The sequence below is a fragment of the Phalacrocorax aristotelis genome, chromosome 1 (assembly GCF_949628215.1).
Source record: "Phalacrocorax aristotelis chromosome 1, bGulAri2.1, whole genome shotgun sequence".
In the NCBI taxonomy this organism is placed as follows: Eukaryota; Metazoa; Chordata; class Aves; order Suliformes; family Phalacrocoracidae; genus Phalacrocorax; species Phalacrocorax aristotelis.
The window spans coordinates 151,168,168-151,186,544 of record NC_134276.1 but is presented as its reverse complement, the minus strand read 5'-3'; the positions used below and the strand labels follow the sequence as shown (position 1 = coordinate 151,186,544).

Below are 18,377 nucleotides of genomic sequence, written 5' to 3'. Positions count from 1 at the left end.
AAACGCTTTAAGTACAGGATTTTGATGACTCTTTAAGAGCAGCTGACTACCTCTGTGCCCCCTTCAACCCATAGTTTTGGACAGAAGCAAAAGAATTCTCTGGTTCTCACCCAATCTAACATGCTGTAAGATTAACTTCATTGACTTTTTGAATCCTGTTAAGGCTTGTTTTCATGTGTCTCTTTCCCAACTTCCACCTGAGCTTGCACTGGAGGTCGCATTCAAGGGGAGGCGTGTTAGGGGTTGCGAGTTAGACTGTCTAGGCAGGCAGATTTAAATCTCATGATTTCTTCTAACTGGAAATACTGTTTTCAGCAACATCCTCTTAACTGCCTTTTCCTTTATAGAATCTTCTTGTTTTCACAGGTGAAATAATTCTGTTGCAAGATTTGGTGCTGGTATTGGGGTTGTATTAGTAATGCTAATAAGTAATTGCTAAAACTTAATTGACTTGGCATACTCAGAAGAACCACTGATGTGGCTTATGAGGGAGCAAAAAGTAGAATTTACATAGGATATGCTTGAAAAACTTCCGTGGGGGGAAAAATAGCTTCTGCCTCTTTTGCCTGCTACAGAATGCACAGCAGCCAGCTGCTTCTCAACAGCCTGGACAGTACCAGCTGCAGCAGCCTTCAGTTTCTGCTGGCGCCACTCCCACACAAACTGTCTCTCAAACTCAAACTTCACAGATTATGCCAATGCCTCAGGCAGCAGCTGGGACACAGGTAAGCAAAATTCTTCTTTCTAGCTGATTTTTTTTCTTCCTCACAGCTGGCAAATTCAACATACTGCTACTTTCACTTTTTGTCATCTTTTCTAATGGTTCCAAAACATTCATCCAGATAATAGTATTCTCAGTGTCCTTACAGCTGTCAATTTTGTTCAAAAATGTGTTGGAAATCCTTTCACACGTGGCAGTCGTGAGTCATTTGAGGGAGGGATAGCACTTCCATGCACAAAGGCCTTTGAATTGTCAAAAATATCATGAGGCATATTGATGAATGGTATATTATGAATGGATTTTCCGGAACTTGTCATTTCTCTGCTTCCCATCAGTGTCTATCTTCTGCACCGTTATGTGTGTAAAACATGTTACTTATTTAGGTAGTGAACTATAAGGACTGCCTTCTCCACTCTGTCATCTTTCTTATTCAGCTCTTCTTTACTTCCTGGTCAAGAAGCTTCTGTTACTAAGTATTACTTCATTTTGGCTCGTATGTCTATCTTGAACATGTGAGCCATGATTTTGTTTTTAAAATTGTTGTTTTGTTGCTTGTTCATCTAAACAGCCTTTCCAGATGCATCGTTTGCTGGCTTTAATTGACGTATCCCCTGCCATTCCCCAAATGCTGGCACAGTGGCTTTTCATTCTCTGTTGCTTTAGTCCCCATACCCAAAGCTGACAGATTTGTTGAAAGATTTGCGCTTCTCTCCTGTAAGAAGGCAGGCTTGGCTCTGGAGACAGAGTTGAGGGGAATTTGATTCTATTCATGCAGAAGTCAGTGCTTCAGGGTATTCGAGCATTGCTCTTTCACCCTCTGTGGGTGTCTGTTTCAAGAGCCTGTCGAGTTCTTCAGGGGAAGTGTTGCGAAGTGAGGACCTTTTGGAACTCCAGCCAACTTCCCAGCCACTCTGCCAACTGTGCTCCCCACCCACTTTAACAGAGTGCTGTAACTTGAATAATTCTTTCTTTGACTAATGCGTAAAAATTCTGCTTTCTGCAACCCTGCTTTAAAAAAAAAAAATCTATCTCTATTTTCTTTACCTCCCCAGCTTCCTGTTTCCCAACCAGTGTCGATCATCCAAGGCGAGCCTCAATTACCTGTTGCAGCACCTTCTCTCCCACAGCCTTCAGTTGCCCCATCAGTCCCCATTGGCTCTCATTTTCTACCCATGGGACAGCCCTTGCCTACTTCCATGGTTCCGCAGTTCTCAGTCTCTCAGTTGCCAGTAGCAGCTTCCCATGTGTCAGTGGCTCAGCCAGGTTTCCAGTCACTGCCCATTTCAATGGCAGCTGGTATGAATCAGCCATTGCTCACACTGGCAACGTCTGCTGCCGCAACCGCTGTCCCTGTAGGATCAACTGTTGTCCCTAGCCAGCTTCCCACACTGATGCAGCCTGTGGCTCAGTTGCCCAGCCAGGTTCTCCCGCAGCTCCTGCAGCCGGCTGTCCAGTCCGTGGGATTGCCAGTCAGCATTGGACAAGCTGCTGAAGCTTCGCTTCCTGCTGGAGATGCTCTTTACCAGGTATTGTTGCAAGCCAGCAGAGCTCTTCTCCACATTTTTACCTGTTCCTCTAAGGTACCAGATCTGAACTGTACACCCTGGCCAACTCACTTCTCATAAGGGAACCATTAAGTCATGAAGATGAATTCTGTTGTATGGTAAAGGACCATTTTAAGAAGGGGGTGGGAAAGCCCTTGGACACCCTGGTGTTTTGAGTTTTTCATATTTGGCAATGGAATTTGTCTAAAATGACAGAATCATAATGCGGGACTTTGGTTGACCACTGTGTGAAAGAGGACAGCTATATATTGAGATTTGTCAATCTGGAAAAACAACTTGTGATTTTAAAAATGGGGCACATGTATTGGAAAGAAAATCAAAGTCAGCATATTCAGCAATGTCAGTATTTCATTCCAAGTCTGGGAAGGGGAAGGGAGGTGGGGAGGGGGGACACAGACTTTCTAGAAGCAAGTCATACAGCATGGATCTTGAATTTGATGTAAGTACATGATGCTAGTCATGGAATGCTAGACTGTTGGGCACAGACTGCTTCAGCTGCTTTGATTATTGTAAAAGTGGCAATCTGAATTATGGCCAAAGTAGTGACTCAGCATATGATTGTTCTTCTAGATCAGAAAATGTACAGATATAGAAATACCTGCACTAGGATTTTAAGGAGTGCTGTAGAACAAAAACAGTGTGTAGGGGGGATGTTCCTTGGTTCATGGGTCAGCTCATCACGAGAGGACAGGAAGAGACAAGAAGAGTGTTTTTGCTATAAGTCTCAAGAATCAGGAGCAGTTGCATAAGATAATCTGAGCAGTAGGTTTTTGACCTGAAAGTTCTTCAAACTCATTTCAAGTCTCAGGCCTTAAAATATTAAGCCAAATAGGCAACTGCAAGAGTTGGGAGATGAAGATTGTTTTGCCTGTGACTTGGAACTTTGGGAATTTGCTTGTTCAAGCATGGTGACTTGCGAGCTGAGCTTTGGCTATGTTGAATAATTTGCTCTGCTTCTCTGTGAAGATAGTCTTTGGGAGTGCTTGAACAAGTAAGGAAGATTGGAATGTGCCCCTGAAACTGTTACTACTTTCTCCTTTTTTTTTTTTTTTTACTCTTGTTTCCTAATTAACTCTGGCATTCACTGACTTGACTCCCTCATTTCTGTTACAGGGCTTCCCATCTCGGCTTCCGCCTCAATACCCAGGCGACTCGAGTGTTGCACCTTCCTCTGCTGTGGCCTCTGTTAGCATTCCTTCTGCCGTACTGTCCCCTCCCTTACCTACAGATGCAGTGGCTCAGCCGGGCTACCTGGCTTCTGTTGTGCAGCCGTATGGGGAGCAGAATGTTTTAGTTCCCATGGGCAGCCTTGGAGCGCAGGTTCAAGTGCCCCCGCCTACAGTGAGTTTAGCACAACAGGCTTCATCTGCCTCCTCACAGCAGGCAGTTTTGGAGGTAAATACATTGAATATAATGTGATGATACATTTAGGGTATCTGAATTATGCAACAGTGTATTTGTGTGGGGAACTAATCCCTTCTGTGCTTGTTTTCAGTTGGAAATTAATATTTCAAATGACCTTTTTCTTACAGCAGAATGTCATGCCAATGTGGGGACCTTGTTGCCACTGGCTGTTCTGTTGGGAAGTGAGTGTGCACCCTGCAGGCAAAAACCTGTTAACACTTCACTTCTTGCTAGTACTGTAGAACATTTTTTGCCATATCAAAGACAAACTGCAACCGATACCCTTTGAGAATCTGTCGTTATGCTTATTCCCTGCAGCGTTGTTCTTGCTAGGGAGAATTTGAATTGTTTTTGTGTTCTGCATTGGCTTGCCTTTTGCACATTCTGTTAGTAAGACTGGCTGCATGGCGAACTGTAGTGACACGTAGCAGTAGAAAGGACGGCTGATTTCCTCTCCCCACCCTTCCCCAGATGATGATTTGCTTTGCTGCAGTTTGCTCTAGAGTCTTATGTAAATTAGAGCTGTCTAGATGCCAGCTGTTGAAGTTCTAAAAAGGTAGTGCTCTTTAGCTTTACAACTGATTTGTGAGGAAACGTTGAAGACTACTGGGTTACTTGAAAAGGAACGGTATTCTCTGGGGAGGTTTTTGATGCACGTTTCTATCCACAGGGTTCTCAAGGAGTCTCACAGACTGCTCCTCCAGAGACTCTTCCAGCAACACAGCCTGCTCAGTCTACCCCTTTAGCTTCCTCTATGGATAGGTAAGCATTGTTTTGTTTTCACCAAAATGAATCTCAATTTTATGTGCCAAATTATTCTTTCTTGGTAATCTTTATCTCTGGTGCATAAAGATACCGAATTTTTTCACTGAGAGCGTTCTTGAGGACATGAGAAAATAAGCTTGTTTTTCCTCTAGGAAGTTTATGGTAGTTGGAATAAGTTTTCATTTAGAGCAGGGTGTGGAGGGAGTAAATAGGACTGTGTATAGTGACTTATCTTCTAATCGTTTTTTAATTTGTCATGTCAAATGGATCATAAGGGATGTTTTTCTGTCCTTTTGGCACTTAAACAGAATTCAAACTCCAAATAGCTTGAAAACATGTTCAGAAGATATATTTGTACAACTCAATTTGCAAGAGATGCGTAGCTAAATAATTACTATAAAAATTGCTATTCAAGCAATGCTGAGTGACAGGACTTTTCTCCTCTAGTCTGTGATTAACAGGCATCTACTGCCCAGAAGAGAATACCATCTGGTAGGGTAAACTGTTACAGTTACGGAGCGCATGGATACTAATGTAGAGTTGTGGGGTTTGTGGTGTTTGTGGTGTTTTTTGTCAGTGCGCATTCTGATGTTGCTTCGGGATTGAGTGATGGCAACGAGAATGTTCCAGCTTCTAGCGGAAGGCATGAAGGGAGGACTACTAAACGTCACATGCGGAGGTCTGTCCGCAGTCGCTCTCGCCATGAGAAGACTTCTAGGCCAAAACTGAGAATTCTAAATGTGAGTGTTCTTATGTTTTAGTGACAGCTTGACAGTGATGCCTTCTTTGAGCTTCAAAATTTATCTTTTTAGGAATGTGTGTCCTGTGTGGTCTTCTTCCCTCCCACCCCACCATCACCTCTGAGGTCACAAGCGATCCAGTGTATTTCTTCTGCTTATGGAATCAGTGTTCCAAAAGTCATCTGTTAAGAGCTTTTTGGAGCATTAGATATGGCAAAATTGGCTTGCTCAGCCATGAGTGATTCCACAGACTATTCTAGAGTATTTGACTTAATTTTACTAGTAAACTAGGCCAGTGATGAGACCTGTGAGCTAGAAAGGAACAGGGCAACATCAGGAGTTTTAGAGAAAAGCATGGACCAGGTGAGCTAAGAGGTTTGAGTAACTAATAGACCCTCAGAGAAAAATGATGCTGCACATGGTACCATTTATTAGACTGGAAAGAGAATGTGTTTGTGTTAGAGCAATACCATTGGCTTGTCTCTGAACTTTAAAGCACAAGCCTTAATTTCTCATGCTTTTGGTTTGAACATGCTTTTGGTTTTCTTTAGGTTTCAAATAAAGGGGATCGCGTAGTGGAATGCCAGCTAGAGACACACAATCGGAAAATGGTTACTTTCAAATTTGATTTGGATGGTGACAACCCTGAGGAAATAGCTTCAATTATGGTAAGATATATTTTAGAGATGAAGAATTGAATACATTCTTAATCACAGTAGCAATATAAGCAGTTCTATTTTCTCATATATGTTTGAGAATTGCGCCTCCATGTAGCATGGCCTGTGCCCACCTTATTGGTATGCAAACACAACTAGAGACTCTGGGCATAGAGTAGTACATCAAACTGACAGTTAATATTGAATGCTCAGTTCACAGGAAAACTTGTGTCAGTTTTTACCTTACGATTGTGGTTTTATAAAGTAAATCTGCTTTTGTTTTTTTGCAACCTAGTTTTTTGAAAAACTGCGAAAAACTTTGTGAAAGCACCAGGTTAATCAAATTCTGATTGCCTTTCTAAGAGCAAGCATTGCTAGATCTTGAAAACTTATGCTTAAGCTTTGAGTGTTTGCTGCTGTTCTCAGCTGAAACTCCCCTGCAAGATTCTGTCCTTGAAGTAAGGAATGGGAATCACTTCCTGGTTTTTGAAAGTCAGTAACGACTGCTGCTTGCTTTTGTCTTTCTCAAAGGAAAAAACCTCTCCATTCGATGTATAATGGTCAAGCATAGAAAAGAACTTGTCCTGTAGATATGTTTAATGAAAGTACTGTGTAGCATGGAATAGAACCTCCCCCCTTATACTTTTTTTTAAATTTCAACTCTTTATCGTGGGCTGGTACAATCTGAATGAAAACGAGATTGTTCGTGTTACTGAAGTGAGGGGGAATGACAAAAAGCAATATCTTTTGCCAGCTTCTTGGGCACCTGTGCAGCATTTATCTTTTAGCTTAGAGAGGGGGCAGAATAATAGGTGGTGTGTACTGGATTTGTACCTGTCTAAAGGAACCAAATCAATGACACAGGAAAAATTCTCTTTGCCACTAATGGCTTTCCAAGAAAGAGGAAGAAATTGGTACTTGGCTATGTATGTATATTGACAGTGTGAACAAGTCAATAACATGAAGTGCCAAGAAATATGGACAGAATACACAGATGTCTTCGCCTCATACATAAAGTGATTCTACAAAGGAGTGAAAGGGTATAGTTGACTTAAAAACAAAAACAAAAAACCCCAGACGAAACCCCAAAAAGAACAATATGCAAAACCCCAAATAACAAAAACCACAGATATTTGAAAATGATTAGAAGCAAAATAAGTGAACTGTGCATTCAAAATGCAGTCACATTGTTGAAAGTGTGCAACCTAATTTAGATATCTGAATCTGGAACTCTGTGCTCATCGGTTTCTTGTTGAATGTTCAGGAAACTTTTGACTGCAAGACTTTGTGGTTCCTTTTAATCAGGATACTAGTGGGCATACCCCATATGGGTATCTGTCACTGCTCAACTTAAAGGATTGAAGGTTTCTTTAAGTATCTTGCTTTGCAATGGTTGATAAAAGGACATGGTGCTTGTCTTTCCTTTTTCTGAAATAGCATCCCAGAAACTTGATACAAAAACAATGTCTCAGGCTTTACCTCTAAGGCACTTTCTCTTTCTTTCCCAGCAGAGTTACTGTGATTGACAGCTTTACTTCTATTTCATAGACTGTCTCTGAGAGTTTTGCCATGCATTATGTCAGAGGACAGAATTTTCTCATGGGTCGGACCAAAACAAGAATGTATTTGTCAATGACAAGTATACTTGTTTAAGCTTGTTTCCTCCAACCTAAGCAGCAGAATGTATTTTTATAAGGCAATACAATGTATTGAAACTAGGTAGGCTGAACAATCTTCCTCTCACTGTACAAGGAACATAATACTTGCATTTATGTACTACAACCAGACTATGGTAAGTTAGTGATGTGCAACCTGCATAGAGTAGAAAAGAGAGAAAGAGAGAAGCAAAGAACACATCTTGCAATACAGAATTTTCAAATCTTTTAAATATTATAGCTTCTTTTAAATGTGTCTTTTAATATACATTACATTAGATATGAGGAACTGCAGTAATAAGGCTGCTAATTTTAAATTTCCCTGTGCTAAGCAAAGATAGAGGTGACAGTTAGAAGGAGTGAGATTGAATGTTGTTCCAGGGTAAACCAGGGCAAATACCTCTGTGCTGGAGATAATGTTAGAAACAATTGTTTTTCTCTAAGGTGTCACCATCTTTATCTTGTGCATAAGAACAGTGAAGGGAGGACAAACAGTAACACCATAAATAAATTATAGTTATTCAATATATAGTTTTGAAATCTGTGGAGAATTACTACTTTGTTCTCTTTACAGGTGCAGAATGAGTTTATTTTAGCAACTGAGAGAGACTCATTCGTAGAACAGGTACGAGAGATTATTGAGAAAGCGGATGAAATGCTAAGTGAGGATGTAAGTGTGGAGCCAGAAGGTGATCAGGGTTTGGAGAGTATGCGGACAAAAGATGATGGCTTCTTTCCAGGGTCGCAGGTATGTAAAGGACATATTTACCTCAGCTATTTGTCTTTTCCATTTTGGGTGGTATAGTTTTTGTGAGTAGAGCTAGACAGAAACTGAAACTTTTTCATGAGAAATATTAAAGTTAATAATTAAATGAAAATACAGAGAAAGCTTCATATCAGGCTGAGAGCCTAAAATTCATTTAGAAAGCTAAATAACGTAGAACTCCTGCTTTTTGACACTTCTGAAGCTGCTGAATCTCCTAACAGTCCACTAAGCAGACAGTCTTAAATGCTGAGGCTTCTTGGATTTGAGGTTACAGTGAGGCAGGACGCTAAAACCCCCAGCTCTGTGCTGCTCACTAAACACTGAGAGCCTGGGCTCAGGCTCTCCACCCAGTGAGCTACTGAGAGATTGGATGGCTCACTTAGAAAACACTGGTTTTGAAACTGGTTGCTGGGAATAGGAAGGGGTGACATCTCCTGAATCTCTATCTTATTTCCACCCAGAACTCATTTGAAACATCCATTTATCTGCAGAATGTTTAAGGAAATCAGTTCGACTGCCTGTAAACAAGAGAGTATTTAGATCAATTTGTTATATTGATGGTCACTAAGCTGAGAAGCTCTAAAAGCACTGTAGCTGATATTTATCTGGGCAGAATACCACTAGTTTGGTAATGGTGCTTGGGTCCAAGGTACTGCTTACCATAAACGCCCACATTTTTCAGTCAGCTAGCATTTTAAGAACTATCTTGTGGGTTTCTGTTTCAGAATAGAACTTTAAATTTTATCTTACTTTACAGAAATTAGAGTTCAAACAGCCAGATCCTACATCTTCCATGCCACAAAGAATAGGTAAGTCTTCTGTGATTTTTTTTTCAACAGTTACCTTTTCTGTTTCAGCGGATGAGTGCAGCCAAGTTTTTATTTTGTATGATGGAGTGCACATTCCATGTTGCAGGTTATGTGTTTAGTTACAACCATGTATCACTAAATGTGTCGCTTCTTTCTGTTTAGGGGTTCCTCCTAGCTCCTTTACCCAGGTTGTCCATTCTGCAGGAAGACGGTTTATTGTCAGCCCTGTCCCTGAGAGTCGGTTAAAAGAACAGGGCTTTTTCACATCTGCTATTCCTGGAGGAAAAGAAACTCCGGATATGGGTAAGTTATTTAAACTCTTAAAATCTGATGGCTAAGACATGTTCATCAGAACTGTGCAGTTAGTTAATGAAACTTTTCTTAAACACCTCTTAAAGTACTTGAGGAAATAAGGAACTGTCTGTGCTGGTAAGAAGTCATTATAATTTAGGTGATACTGTGCGGTATTCTCAGGGGGAAAAAAGTGTTGATGGGCTGTCTGAGAGACTCTGAAACCTTAATTCTTTGTTTTCATGTGAGCCTGGATTTGTAATACTTCTTTAAAATGCTGAGAGGTAAATGTGATCTTAGTCTAGCAATAGACAATAATACTGTGGTGAACTCTTCCAGGTGGACTGACATTTTTCCATTCTTCCAGTTGCTGCTTCTCCACTGCATGGTCCTGGAATGAATCTCTCCCACTCGGCATCATCACTGAGCTTGCAGCAAGCTTTCTCTGAGATGGGGCATGCTCAAATGACAGAAGGACCTAGTACAGCTCCTCCAGTGTTCAATCAAACAATAGCGCCATTTCCACCTGCACTTTCTACCATGGCGGGCAGTGGTGCACCTTCTGCATCTGTGGCTGCTTCTTCAATATCTGTTCCCTCCAGCACAGGTGTTTCTCTTCCAGGTTCTGTTACTTTGCCTTCAGAAAGTGCAGCTGTTGGAGTTGCACCAAGTGCAAGTGTGCCAAGCTCTAGTTCTCCACCTCCAGCCTCACAATCTGGACAGCCATCAACTGGTGTCGCTTCCAGTGTGAGCGCCCCTGCTTCTTTCTCCTTACCTACCACATCCCAGCCTGCTCAATCAGTAACTGGAGACATTGCCCCCAGTATCAGCACACCGTCTTCTTTGGCACTGCCATCTACCCAGGTTCCTGGTGTCACTGGCCTTGGTGTCGTTGCACCAGCTGTGACATCTCAGTCTACTCCTCAGATTGGAAGTAGTATGGCAGCACCACAGACATCTGTTGCCCTGTCTCTGTCTCAGAATGTGGCTTTGCAGCTTCCTCAGCTTAGTAGCAGTGGCTCTGTCTCCAATCTGGCAGAAACAACAGTTGTAAGTGCTCCACAGTCACTACCTGAGAGTGGGCAGTCTATGGATGATAAATCACAGCTCTGCAATGCAGCTGGCTTATCTCTTCCAATCTCTGCACCTTTATCGTCCTCAGCAGCAACAAGCATATGTGGTTCAGTCACTCAGCCAGTGATACATCCCTTACTTGTCCCATCAGGAATTACATCAACACCCGTCCTACCCCAGATTCCAGGTGCAACACCCATGTTGCCCCAGGTTCCCTTACCTGGTGTCTTACCACAACCAGTTACTAACTTGCCTGCAGTACAGCAAACGTTGATACACAGCCAGCCTCAGCCAGCTCCGTTACCCAATCAGCCTCATATTCACTGTCTGGAGGCTGATGCTGATGCTCAGTCTAAAGCTCCTGGTATTGATGATATAAAGACCCTGGAAGAAAAGCTACGCTCTCTCTTCAGTGAACACGGTAACGTGGGAACAGCGCATCCGTCAGTATCTCTGGAGACATCGTTGGTAATGGAAACTACAGTTATTCCTGGGATACCAACCACTGCTGTTGCACCAACTAAACCCCTGACATCCATTAGCACTTGTATACCTCCGAGCAGTTTGCCTCTTGGACCCACTGGCTTGCCAGTGCTGACTCCAGTTGCCACTCCTGGGCAAGTGATCACCCCAGTCAGCTATATTTCGGCATCGAGCAGCATTGCAACAGCAGTAGTGAAACCAGGAACCTCTCCTTCAAAGCCCCCTCTTAGCAGGGTACCGGTAAGAAATGCAGCGTTTGTGTGAATATTCAAGTGTTGTAGGAAATAGCCTTCTTGAGCAAAATCCCCTTGATAAAGCAAAGTATTTATTTGGGCAGAGGTGTCTTCATTTAACATAATATTGAAAGTTTTATGCTCTGGTTGTTTTTATGTGTCCCAAGAGGAGTTTTAATGTGTCCATATCGGGGTGGGGGGGAAGTCCAATTCCATATTGTGCTTCAGAGGGCTCTGTAGCATCTCTTAATTTTTTCTACCCCTAAACTACAAAGAGTGAAGCAACCATGGTTTGTTTTTTTTTTTTTTGTGGGTTTGCTATTGTTTTTTGAAACAGAATTTGGAAGGCTTGCTTTAAATTTTTTTTTCTTGTACAGGATCACTAGGATGAGATGGGGTGCTTATGTTTCACCAAGTAGTCAGGATAGACTGAAAGTGTCGTGGTGTCTTTTTTTAACTCCTGGTGCTTATGTAGTGCCTGGATATTATTCTCCTTCCAAATGTTAGATTTGCAAAAGCACAATTTTGATAAGTTTAAAAGATATCTGGATATCTGAAAACAGACTTTGTTTACTGAAATCGTGCCCTTGAAACAAACACTCTTCCATAAAGAAATAGTAATGATCTATAGTAACAACTTGAGACATGTTGTGGATGGTGTTACCTGCTCGCTAACCAGAAGTATCAGTAGGTGAAATTAGACTACCTATTTTCTTTTAAATGGCTCCCTGTGTTGGGAGACAGTGCATTTCAATATTTTAAACTATTAGGAGCCCTTTCCTTTTCAAAGTTAAATGGAAATAGGTTGAACAAGATTTCAGATGTTCAACAAACCAAAAACCTTCACACAGACTTCTTGTTTCTGTAATGTTGTTCTTTTCCACTCACCGACACTTTGTGTTGGTTGTCTTCAGCCAGCCTTGCTATTAAGCGGTGTCAGGCCATTTGAACTGAGCTAATGCTCCTAGCATCTCCATTCATCTGTAGTCTTTCCCTTGTACTCTTTGTATTCAAAGTAGAACATTTCTGCCACGGAGGAGTAAGTGCCCAGGGAGTTGGGAGGGGAATCTAGACACAGAGGCTTTCATTTATATAGAAATAAATTCAAGAATTAGAAAAGAAAGATTAGAAAGTAATAAAAACTAGTATTGGTTCAGGAGCAGCTAGAAACCTGCTAACTGCAAATGTGTAATTACAAAGGCTTGGGTTTAAATGTAATATATGTTTTGGGTTACTGATGTTGGTTGTGGGAAAACTACCTCCTCTTTGAAGTTTTTGCTTATCAATTAGTTTGGTTTTTTTCAAAGTGTAATTTCGGTTTGACTTTTTGTGTTGGTTTTGCGCTTCAAGGAGTTTATTGCTTTAGTTTTATGGGGTTTACTAAACTGTATGTGTGTGTTTCATTTTGTTTATGGCCAACCTGTTAACCTAGACAGTTAAATGTGTTTTGACTTGTCTTACGAATTTATTTAAAGTATGTTTTCCCTCTTATAAGCTAAATGATTAACTTACTACAGCTTAATAATTCAGCATGCCTCAGAGCAGGTAATGTCCATGTATATGTTCCTAGTGCACAGAAAAGCTGAGGTAATGCAACTTTGTGTAGTTTCAGCAGGAACATTTTTGGGAGGATAGATAACGATGGAGCGTACCTCCACTGAGCAGTTACTGCTGCAATTTGAACCATTAGTTAAGATGTGGTAACATGACTGCAAGCTAGAACTGGTTCTGCTTGTTGAGGACTGCAGTAGACTTTGGGCCAATTACACATATCCAGCAGTGCCCACTGTCATACAAAGGAAGCCAGCCAACCAATGCTGTAACTCATAAGGCCATCATGTATTTCTCAAACTTCAAAGTCATGGCCAAGCCTCAAGATTGCAGCTGAGAATAAGAATTGTGTAATGGATCGCTTAATTCCTAGAACTTCCCACTTCCCTAACAATGGAAATAACTAACTGGAATGTGCTATCTGACCTGGTGGGAAGGCTTTGATGCCTCCTTCTAACCTTTCCAGTCTCTCTAACCTCTTCCATATAACCTGGATGACTTCCTCCTACCCAGTTGCATGGCCTAGTCATCTTCTGTGGGTCAACAACACCCTTCAGGTTCAGAAAAAGTGATGTATCAAGACATTGGTGTGAGAGGTCTATAAATCTGCTTCTCAACAAGTGGAGACATCCTCAGGCCTGGCAGTTCCTGTTCTCAAGTCATATTGCTTGGAACGATTTGCCAGAAACTTGTAGCTTGCTGTTGCTAATGGGCAGTTAACATAGATCTGTCGTAAGGAGATTGAGTGCATTCTTGTACCCATTTATAAATTAAGCTTCTTGGAAACTTGATTGGTTTTTGGAAGAATTATTGTAGCATTTCTTGCAGACATGCCCGCAAGATACTTTGCTCCTGGACACAGCAGCTTGTTTAGACTGGAAATTGTGGCCACTAAAATAATCTGGATTAAAAAATAAAACCAAACAACTTCCCCCAACTTGGTTGCAAAGATCTCTAAAGACTCTATGCTAACCCTCCAGGAAGGAAGTCTCTACAGAAAAACATGTTGAGGCTTCTGTTGTATGACGTGACTGACTGTAGCCTGGTATCTGATCCTTCTGTTGTTCCATGTCTGATGGACTCGCGTTTCCTCTTCGTTATCCATAGGTGCTACCAGTAGGTTCTGAACTTCCAGCTGGCACTCCATCCAGTGAGCCGCTGCCACCTTTTCCAGGACCTTCACTAACTCAGGTGCTATGCGACTTGGGCAGATTTTATCTGCTGCTTTTCCTTTCAAAGAGCATGTTTTGATTAAACTCTCTATTGCATGTTATTAATGTCTTTGTTTTTCTTTTCTTTTGACTGAGTAACCCCTTTCGTGTAACTGTAGCAGTGGCCAGAGCCACTTCAGCACTGGATATGGAGCTTGCCCTTTGGGATGCTCTTCCCAGTGGCTGAAGCACAGGAATAGTTAATCAGGCTTGGGGTTTTTAGTGTGTAACCTGAACTTTAGAGGTGTTTTTTTTAAATAACACAGGTGAGTGTGTGCATAAAACTCGAACCGATTTTCTTTTTGAAAAAGGTAGAGTAGCAAAATAATAGCTCTTTAGGGAAGCAGTACATAAAACAATCAAACATTAATGAAAATGCAAAACTGCTGGCTTTGTGAATTATGGTTTTCGTTGTGTTTTTCCCCCCAGTTCTTACTACATTCTGATTTCACTAGGCTCTCAGATTTGCAAAAGGTCTTTGAAGCTCCTGATCATAAACATGAGTTGAAATGTAACAGTGGCTTCTCCTGCTCAGATTCTGTCCTGTATCCAATAGGTAGCTTGGATGTTTTGCCTGTAAATTGGGCAGGTGTTCAGCTCAAGACTACAAAGACTAAATTTAGTCTTCCCTTTCACTTAAAAAAATCAGAAACCTCCCTCCACCCCCCACCCCTGTACTTGAAAGAACTGTATTAAGACAAAGCAGGTTTATTGATCTTTTCAATGCTGTGTAATGAGATGTAACACAGCAACACTTTAATATGCAAAGAAAAGCTGAAAAAAATAACCAGACAAAACCCGTGCGATCCTGAGATAGAGTTGTACAACTTTTTGAAAGTGGTTTGTGAACACAGATGGCTTTCTATAGAACTATAGTAATGTCCACTTGGCACAGAATTACCATCCCAGTTTCATTTTCAAACCTGTAAAGATTATATGATTCAAGTGGGTACCTAGTGGTGCCTGCTTAAGGCTCAGAATAATTTTGCCTTAAATCTGATGCTTCCTGTGTACGTGTGCTTCTTAAAGTATTAACTTCTTCCACCTGTGGCTGAAATCTACTGTGAATAGTATTAGAATGTGTCCAAAAGCTACACTTGCATTGGAGTTGGTCCTTTTATAGAAAGGAATTACTCCCTTAAGTCTTAACTGTAATTTTAAAGTAATTCCAATACAATAGCTACAGTATGAAAATTTGTACAACACTTATTAGCGTTATGGCCTGATTTCTCTTGTTTTTCTTGACCACTGAGAATTTTAGTGCAGACTGAGCTGAGCTAACCTTGATAAAGTCCCTCTGTAACAATCTAGTAACATTCTCCCTCTCATCTCTTGCAATGGAGCTCTTGAATTCAAGTTTCACCTGTGAAAGAGAACTTAAACTTAAAAGGTCATTTTAGTTCTTTACAGGTTGTTCCTTTTTTGGGATGTACAATAACTTGATGAGAAAACTGCTATCTGAAAGGATTTAAGGTGACTGTCATGCAAAGGGAATGGTGCAATTTTCTAACAAATTTAAACTGTGCTAAGGCAACTTTGGTTAATGAGCTATCATGGCTCATTCTACAGCTAAAACTGGAAAAACTGAAATTCATGTAGTAGGATACTAATCTTCAAAGATCCCATTGGAATAGTGTTTCCATTTCTCTTTCAAATGTGAGAAACATGGTATCTGGTTCTAAAGACATGAGTAAAGTTGAGCAGCCGGGCATGTTAGCTGCTTTCATGTAGTTTTATGTTGGTTATGACATTAGTACTCCGTATTCAAGTTTTCCAGCTTTTCTTCTCCAGTGCTCTCTGTGCAGAAGCTCTGTCTTTATTCAACACTTTCTCTAGTTCTCTCAGTAACTATCATCATTTTGTGAGCTCTTAAAAATCTAAGACTAAGTTTGCATAGAGTATGTCCAGGAGGTTAGAACAGAAACAGTCTAGTGGACCTAAGCCAGTGTGCTGAAAGTTGACATCTCGTCCTGTTCCTGCTCTTCCACCTTTGTGGTCTTCATCTTGATGGAACAAATGCAAATCAGTGACCTTAATCAAGGAGTCCTTGCAGATGGCCTGTGTGTCCAGAACTACTTCTTGGTTGTATCTTCTTTTTAATTAAAGTGTGTTTAAATCTTCTGTAAGCAATGAGAATCGGTCTACTCCTTGGAAGGTATTATTCAGTGTGAAAAGGCAGAAATTTGTGCTCTTTATGTAAGAAAGCTATGAAAGTGAATGTATTGCTCTTGAAACCTGTCATGGAAAGGAGTGTGGCTGCATTTGGTTCTATGCAGCTTCTTTCTAGCAGGCTGGATGAGGGCTGTATTCCTGCCCTGTGAGTAATCAGGAAATGGGTGTCTTTGGCCTCCAGACTGAGCAAGAAGCTGATTGACTTACGTAGAGCTGTCAGGTGGCAGTGTTAGCAAGCAACACTTCCTCCAGCTGCTGGAGGCAGAAGCTGATTTATGCCTTTCAGCCAGTTCTTTTAAAAGCATGGTTTTGCTGAAGAGGAGGCGACAAAAGTTTGGTGATAATTCTTACCTGCATTCCTATTATGAGCAAGGGTAGCAAATGGACCTGGAAGCAGCTGGTTAAAATCAGTCATGCTACGTTAGTAGTCCTTTTTACTGTCATTGCTTGGAACTGGGTATATCAGTAATATTTTTCCCCCAAACTCAAAGCACTTGTAGCCACTTATGTGACTCAAGCCGCTGTACCACTGCGAAAGGCTTCTTCCTGTTTGTCATAGGTATTTCTGGCTGGACTTGTGGTATGGAAAAGGCATAAATATGGGTCTTTTGAGGCTTGTCCTTTGCAAACAGCTTACCTAGTTTCACTTCTTATTTGAACTCTAAAGCCTGTCCAGGAGTGAAACAAAATTGGAGGAGACCAACTGGATCAAATCTAATTGACGGTTAAGAGCATTTGCTGCTATCTGGAAAATTACTGGCTTGTCTTAGAGTAGATGGGCTTGCCTTCCTTACTGCTCTGTCAGTAGCTCATTACACAACTTTTTTTCTCTTAGCACCAGACTCCTAATCTGCAGACAAAGTACATGTCATCTCAAGACCAGTTTTGGACAGTTTGTTCCTGAGTCTTAAACACCTGTTCTGTTTATTCCTTAATTGCATTTTGAAGGGTATTTAAATTAATTTTTCAAGCTTCACATTGGTACCTTTGATAAGGAAATCTTTTTCCTGGTCATTCTGGTATCTCAATTCTTCGTTTACCTGAAGCGAATCTCTTCTTGTGAGCGTAAGCGAGAATTGTGCAGTGTTTCAGGTGAAATGTCCTCTTTTACAGTCTTATTAAATTAACTTAGCTCACTTGTCTGCTTAAGCATTTGTATTTCTGAATGGAATCATAGAAGTCTGCATCTTCTGCCTTTTTTATGTTTGAATGGAATTGTTATGGGGCTTATTGTTCTTAAGGTTTTCTTGGTTGTGTTTTGAAACCCACAATTTGGGAAGAATGTGATGCTGGCAACCTGTTGAAAGCACCTTTATGCTATTGTGTATCTCTAACTTTCAGTTTCTCGAAAGTGGAGGGTAATGTTTTTATGTTGCCATGGCCTCAGCTTCAGTTCTAAAAACAGATCTAGCTTTTTAGTGTAGAAGACTTCGAAAGATTAATGATGCTAAAGTTCGGATGGGAATTTCTACTCCATTGGGTCAGAATTACAACATAGTAACATCTGCCAATACTTTCTCATTCCATATGTATCTTGGGGATATGGCCCTAATTAATTTTGAGTGAATCTGAACTTTCCTTATCTTTGAGATAGGTTTAGGTAATTGTTCTTCTCTTCCCCATCCTAATTCAATTGGCCAAGTTTGAAAATCATCTTGGATGCCAACTCAAACAGCCTACTTGTGAGAGACTCTGTCCCTCGCCCTTGCTCCTCTAAGTCAGTCCGTCCAGACAGCTTCTTTGAGTGAACTGGTTAAGTGTTTGGTGGTTTTTTTATCGTGTGTGTTGATTGGGTTTTTTGTTTGTTTTTGGTTTGGGTTTTTTATTTGTGATATTCTCAATCTTTATCTGTGCTTGCTTTTGAAATTATGGGCATCTTCTTAATTTTTCTGTGATTTTTTTTTTTCCTCATTTACTTTCTTCAGGATTTTAGATAATCTGTAATACAAATTACCTCTTACCTTCCAACCAGAAAAAAATTTAGAACTTGGAGGCTTGTAGCATCTTTAGTTGGTTCTTAAGAGTGGGAATGCTAAATTTATGCTAACTTCAGGAGAAACAGAAGTTCCAGTTAATGTTTCTTTTCTATTTTTTTACCAAATGTGTTGCTTAAATTTCTTACTGTGCTACACATACTAAATATAAACATGTAGGAAGGGAACATGATAGACACATGTAAGCTGTACTGACTGCTTTAAATTTCAGTGTTAAATATGGCTGTTTCTCAAATGTGATGTATTTCTTCTGAGCTTGGACAGCTGTTTACTCTTTCCTTTCTCAT

The 18,377-nt window shown here is 40.8% G+C and overlaps 1 protein-coding gene across 6 annotated transcripts in view; it reads left to right on the top strand.

Annotated features, from left to right (window-relative positions):
• The window catches only part of WNK1 (WNK lysine deficient protein kinase 1), a 106,324-nt gene that overhangs the window by 71,391 nt on the left and 16,556 nt on the right, over positions 1 to 18,377 (top strand). For 3 of the 6 annotated variants that reach the window (XM_075115875.1, XM_075115845.1, XM_075115866.1), the window contains 11 exons: positions 576 to 725; positions 1,774 to 2,247; positions 3,400 to 3,681; positions 4,361 to 4,452; positions 5,033 to 5,195; positions 5,747 to 5,863; positions 8,081 to 8,254; positions 9,030 to 9,081; positions 9,244 to 9,384; positions 9,740 to 11,169; positions 13,821 to 13,904. In XM_075115875.1, coding sequence (XP_074971976.1) covers positions 576 to 725; positions 1,774 to 2,247; positions 3,400 to 3,681; positions 4,361 to 4,452; positions 5,033 to 5,195; positions 5,747 to 5,863; positions 8,081 to 8,254; positions 9,030 to 9,081; positions 9,244 to 9,384; positions 9,740 to 11,169; positions 13,821 to 13,904 — 3,159 coding nt within the window. The remainder of the gene's footprint in view (positions 1 to 575; positions 726 to 1,773; positions 2,248 to 3,399; positions 3,682 to 4,360; positions 4,453 to 5,032; positions 5,196 to 5,746; positions 5,864 to 8,080; positions 8,255 to 9,029; positions 9,082 to 9,243; positions 9,385 to 9,739; positions 11,170 to 13,820; positions 13,905 to 18,377) is intronic. The other 3 variants (XM_075115858.1, XM_075115885.1, XM_075115850.1) reach the window with 3 other exon arrangements.